General features: G+C 36.0%; 1 protein-coding gene across 1 annotated transcript; it reads right to left on the bottom strand.

The window, feature by feature from the left end:
- Positions 1-4,790: 4,790 nt before the first annotated feature.
- Positions 4,791-4,949, bottom strand: LOC101570243 (keratin-associated protein 20-2-like). The gene has a single exon (XM_004646317.1). The coding sequence runs from the start codon at positions 4,947-4,949 to the stop codon at positions 4,791-4,793; it is 159 nt and encodes a 52-aa protein (XP_004646374.1).
- Between the last annotated feature and the right edge of the window lie 1,222 nt (positions 4,950-6,171).

Raw genomic sequence — 6,171 nt, 5'->3', positions numbered from 1 at the left:
GATTGCTAATTTGAATTCATTCCTTGTCAATGATTTCAAACTTTCCAGAACATAAATGAATAATTTAGATACAGAAAGTCTATATGATCTACTTTTGTCTTTTTTAATCCACATAGATGTACTGAAGGTGTAAGTATGAAAGAAATCTCCAGAGATATTTACTCCGTCCCTAACAATTACTTTAAAAAATTACTGTTATTTTTGAACATGGCCAAATCAAAAGGCAAGGGTAACTGTGATGTGAAAACAAGTAATACTGGCAAAAATACTGAAGGGAAAAGCAACCTATACAATAAGAGATGGAAAATAATTTCTGCTGGATGTGTAACCTTAGTATCACACAAATCCTTGTCCAGTATTTCCTTTAAATTTTTTTTAATTCATGTATTTGGTACAGATAGCTCAGAATCGTAGTGGTCTTTCTGTTTTCAGTCTCCCCAGTGCTGGAATTACAGGCATACACCACCATACCTGGACTTGGTCGCAGGCTCAGAGTGCCCCAGGGGAGGGGCCGGCCCATTATGCAAGACGAGGTATTGAACCCTGATCCATTCACTGGCTTAAGCAGGTGCTTAGTCTGCTGAGCTATCTCACTGACCCTTCTACTGTTTCTTTGGTAAATAAGTTTTATCATAAAATAGTCATATCTGCTCCTTTCCATAGAATCTGTGGATGCTTTGATACCATAACTGCAAAGCTGAGTACAGAGACAGAGTACAGAGTGTACTCTGTAAATTCCAAAGTGTTGACCAACTATTGTTGCACAGAATGTGTTTGCTTGAACCAGTGGTGGCAGCAGTCACCCTGGTGTGCTACAGAACTTGGACCATGGTTGCTGCACCAAAGAAAAGGCTTACATCTTTCCAAAATTCAACTTTTTAGCTGCGATTGTTCTTCTACCTCCTAAACCCTTGTATTTTCTCATTTTTCCAGCATTTTCTGTTTTATGAAAATAGACTTTATTGACAGTCTGTTTTCATCTATGTGTATTTGTTCTTCCCTAGTAAGCTTACCACCTTAGATGAATGTATTTTATGCACATTTTATGACGCTGGTTTTATATATCTTATTTAGGTCTATTGAAAGCTCAGTGGAAATTATCACTATTTTATGTACATGAATAACATTGATTTTTATTTTAATTAGTTTTGTTATTTATTGAATGCACATTTTATTCTCAGAAGTTTCTTTCTTAAATTTATCATTTCTTATAATGACTAATTAAAAGAATAAACTCTTCATGAGTTTTGTCTTTTATTTTCATTACTTTTAAGATTATTTTTGGTTTAATATTTACTTTTTCACCGTATTTGTTACAGGGTCTCACGATGCAGCTCAGACTCATAGTGATCCTCCTGTATTCAGCCTCCCCATCACTGGAATTACAGGCCTGCATCACCTTCTCTGGTCTCTGTGGCCTGCTCAGCACACCAGGGTGGGGACCAGTGCAGTGCTGCATATGGTGCTGGGGATCGAGCCCTGGTCCTTATGCTTGCCTAAGCAGGCACTTAGTCCTCTGAGCTATCTCATCAAACATTAGTTTAATAATTTTGTATTCTATTAGATGGGCAATTTTGTTTGTGTGAAATTCTAGATTTTACTCCTATTCCATCCTTAACATATTATAATTCCTTTCAAGTTCCTTTGTTTTATAAAGGGCTTTAACTGCCAGGCATACTGATTCTCTTTTTAGATAACATATTTGTTTTGTGTAGATCAGTTAGCTTTTGGTATGTACCTACTTTTGGTGTACTGGATTATATCCACACGAGATTTTAATTTTTGTTCTCCCTCTTGATAATGAATTGCTATAAGAAATTGTGGACTGATATATTTTAATAGATCTGAAAAACATAAATACTTAATATATTTTATTTAATATGATTTCTGTTTTATTTTTCCCTACTGAATTCCATTTACATGCATGTTTTTCATTTCATGAAATCTGTCAATATTTTACATTCCAATTTCTCCTTTTTTGCTCTAGATTACTAATTTATCAATGTATGCTTACTTTTAGTAATTCACCTGAGTTTATTGAGTCCTTAGCTATGTTCTGACCTTTTAGGAACTGGAATTTAGCTTAGGGGCATGAATGTCTGCCTGACAAGTACAGGGTCCTGATTTCAATCCCCTGTACAAAAATATTTTTTCTCTAATTGATATTCAAACTGGATTCTAATTGACATTCAAACTAAAATTAAAATGGATTCTATTATAAATTATTTTTAATTTTGTATACTCCAAAATGTCTTGCCTGTGTACTTCAATCTATTGATCTTGTCTTAGGTAGTTTTATTATGTTACTTCTATTAAATAACTCCAGAACATTTCACATCCTCAAACATTATGGATGTTCCAAAATAATATTGGATTTCAATGTAGATATTTTTGTAATTGACTTTAGGCTCTAGACAATCTCTCACCATCTGAGGTGGGTGTGTTGGTATTTGCTCATGGTCAGTCAGTTACTCTGGAGGCTGAGGCTGAAGGATTTCTTGAACTCAGAAATTTTGGGTCATTCTGCACAGAAAAACAAGATATATTTTATTAAAGAAAGGAGAAGAACAGGAAGGAAAGGAAGAAAGGAGTGGCTAGGGAGATAGCTGGGCTGTCTAAGGACCTACCTGGCCAGCACAAGGACTCCTGTGGGGTGGCGCATGCCTGTAGTTTCAGCACTGGGGAGGCTGAGACAGGAGGATCGCTATGATTCTGAACTGCAGAGTGAGACCCTGTATAAAACAAGGTAATAATTAAATTAAATTTAAAAAAAGAAGGAAAGAGTAGATAAAAAAAGAAACATTCTGATTATTGTAATCCATTCAAAGGCCAAAAGATAATGTCTCCTATTAAAGGTCTATTTAACTCTTTTGGGAAATAAGAGATATTCCCCTTTTCAATTAAAATTGCTTCTTTTTAGTAAACTCTGAATTTTACTGATTATTTTCATCACATGATTATGAACAAAATATCTCACTTCTGAATTACACTTGTGTTCTCTATGGAAACAGACCCTTGTAATTTCAGAATTTGTAAAGTGTCTCAAAGAGTAACCTTGCTTTGTGGTAAACTCAGTAATTTAATAGGACATCTTTTACAGGATTTTGTTTTCTATGTTTCCAACTGTGGCTTTCCAGCCATGGGCTCAGAGGGTGGAATCCAAAATTCTACTGTTTATACCTCTTCTAGCAGTCGCTTGCCTGCCTGGTAGAATTCAAGAACAGTGGAATTTCAGTCCAAATTTACAAAATTTCTGCATGCTTAGTATACTGTTCTTTTTAATCCTTACTTCCTCTATCAGTATTTCATTGCATTTGACATTTTCAATTGGATTTTCCCAAGTGAAAGCCAAAGAGCTTTAGGAACAAAGCAATTTTAATCTTAAGAAAATCAGTATGCATGAGCACATACATAGGCTTCTGGATAAAATCAATCAATCAATCTACTTTTAATTTGCTACTGAGAAAGATCTAAAGGTTTTAAAATAATTATTCTGGCTATGTATAAATTATACATTATTTTCTAAGTCGTTAGAATAAATTGGTACACACTGAGATGCTATTTGTTGCCATGTTGGAAAGCCAGAGCAGCATTCTTATTGGGGCCATTTTCAATACGATTGCCCCTGTTGCGGTTTAGATCTAGAATAACCCCCAAGACACCCATTAATTCAAAGGCAGGGCTTCTGAAAGGCGACTGGACAAAGGGGTTATACATGTCAGGGTATTCATCCACTACTGCTTCAGAAGCAGAAGGCACTGTTGGAGGTGGTGCTTGGGTGAAGGCTGGCTACTGGGCTCGGAGCAGGAAGGTGTTCCTCCTTCTCAGCCTTCCAATCCTATTGGCCTCTCGGCTCCCACCCTTATTGGCTTCTCGGCTCTCACACAATGAATAGCTTCTGCCCTGCCCAGGAGTCTTCACCATAGTCCTTCCTGTCCTGGCTGCTGGCCAGGACTCCAGATAAAACTCTGACCATTTATGCTGTGGGTGTCAGGTATTTTGTCCAAATGACTAGAATAGTTTCTATGAGAACACTTACAAGCATTATCCTGGCAGAGAAATACTTGGTAGAGATAGGGCTCTAGCTGATATAATCCAAGCACTGGTGATGCAAACAACACAGAGCAGACAGGTCTCAAAATTTAAATGTTCTAATGTGAGAAAGATCTTATTATAAAAATAGCCATTTTTAAAACTTGGGCATAGAATATAAGCAAATAAAAATAGTAGGGGACAGCAAAAGATATTTATGTAAATTCATATGATGTGTGAAAAACATGAAATTTTATCCATATGGCTTTGATTCCTAATTATACAAAAAAGAGCTTCATCTCTCTGTTTCCTCTCCCCTTGTTTGCCACTCCCTACTCACTTTCCTTCCCTCTCTGACTGTCTGCTTGCCTGTCTGCCTGTCTGTTTGGCTGTCTGTCTCTCTGCATCTCTCCCTCTCTCCTTCTCTCACTCTTTCTCTGTTTCCTACAATATTACATTTGTGACTAATCACACATCAACACCAAAATAAATAATCAACCTTTAATGTGGTTACACATTAACAAAGAAACATTCAGTGTAAAATATAAATTATTTAATATTATATCATTGTATGAGAAAACTCTTACACATAATCACTTTTCACATAGGAGTATAAACAGCTGTAGAAATTAAATAGTGTTTTCTTTTTCAAAGAGGGCAGCTATAGCTAGTATTTTAAAAAAATATTTGGAAATTTAACACGTGAATGAAGTAAGAGATAAGTGGAGTAAAACTGCAGTTTTGTCAAGGTAAATTCCTCAGTAGAAGCCATAGGTCCAATATCTCCTACAGCACAAGGGACGGCAACAGCCATAGCCATAGCGACCGTAGCCACCATAGCCACCACAGCCATAGCCACAGCCTAGGCCACCATAGCCAGAGCTGAGGCCACCATAGTAGTTGCTGTAGTGGCACATGGTGTCAGGAGTGGGCTGTTCTGTTGAGGTTATGGAAGTAGATGTCGTGTCTGAATGTCCCTTTCTGAGAAGGGCCTTTTATACCTCTTTGGTGGTGGGTTAGGGAAAGCACAGGAAGTGAAGCTTCATATTATCTCACTAATGAGCATTAGACAATGTTGTCAATATCTTTAATTAGTGAGAAAACAAGGTTTTCATACCTGAAATTATTTTCTCTTGTGTGAGGAATTATTTATCCATTTAAGGACTTTTAAAATGAAACTTTTGTTTTATTTGCACAGCACTGGTTCATTCTATAGTTAGTTAATTGTCACCTAATTGCATGTCATGATGCAAAACATGAGCCCATGTATTTGACTTTATAATTATCATGTTTTTATTCCTTTATAGGGTTCTCTGTTTGTGTCTTTCCATTGCCATCTCCAAATGTTTCTCTCCCTGAACTACCCCTTTCCTCCTTCCCTCCCTCTCGCCATCTCTCTTTTTCTCTTTGACATTGTTAAAAATACTAGAAGGGGGGGGGACCTTATAATCCTACCATAATCTAAGGGAAAAATAATATTTTTTCTTGTATAATATCTGAACTTAGGTAACAGATTCTTTTTGTTATTTATTTCATAAATTATATTAATAAAAGATTCACATCCATAGATCTACACACAGTCTGGGGCTGGTTTGACACTAAGCTGACAGAACTAATACTGAGATGAGGTTCAGAAGTTCCTCTAAATCTAAACATACTGACTAGTTGTTCATGACAGAAAATGGTTGCATTTCTCTGATTGATCTCTAAGAGTACCATATTGGTTGGGTGTACCTAGAAGTGGCATTGCCAAGTTATAGAAGAGACTAATACTTCTCAAATATTCAGCTTTTTATCTTGAGTTTTCACACTATCTAATATTTTTTTAACTAGTAAACTTTTGTATTTTATACACTTCCTAATTTAATTGGCAAAATGTAATCTGTTTTCACAAGTTACTTTTTTGCTTGCCTGGTGAGTGAGCTTGATGCCCCAGAGCTGAGCATTTTAGTACATATACTTTTATGACACTCTTATCATGCATCTCATTTTTATATCTTAAAATCTCAACAAGAAGACTGGGAATAGGAATATAGCTCAGTGGTATAAATGCCTGTCTGACAAGTACACGGAACAGAGTTCAATCCCCAGTATCACAAAAAAAAAAAAAAAAAAAAAAAAAAAAAAAAAAAAAAAAAA

Source organism: Octodon degus, unplaced genomic scaffold (assembly GCF_000260255.1).
Source record: "Octodon degus isolate 3935 unplaced genomic scaffold, OctDeg1.0 scaffold00264, whole genome shotgun sequence".
NCBI classification, from domain to species: domain Eukaryota; kingdom Metazoa; phylum Chordata; class Mammalia; order Rodentia; family Octodontidae; genus Octodon; species Octodon degus.
This window is presented reverse-complemented; position numbering and strand designations above follow the sequence as displayed.

Excerpts from the sequence above, each read along its gene's own strand:
- LOC101570243 (XM_004646317.1), bottom strand. The coding sequence starts at position 4,949 with ATGTGCCACTACAGCAACTACTATGGTGGCCTCAGCTCTGGCTATGGT.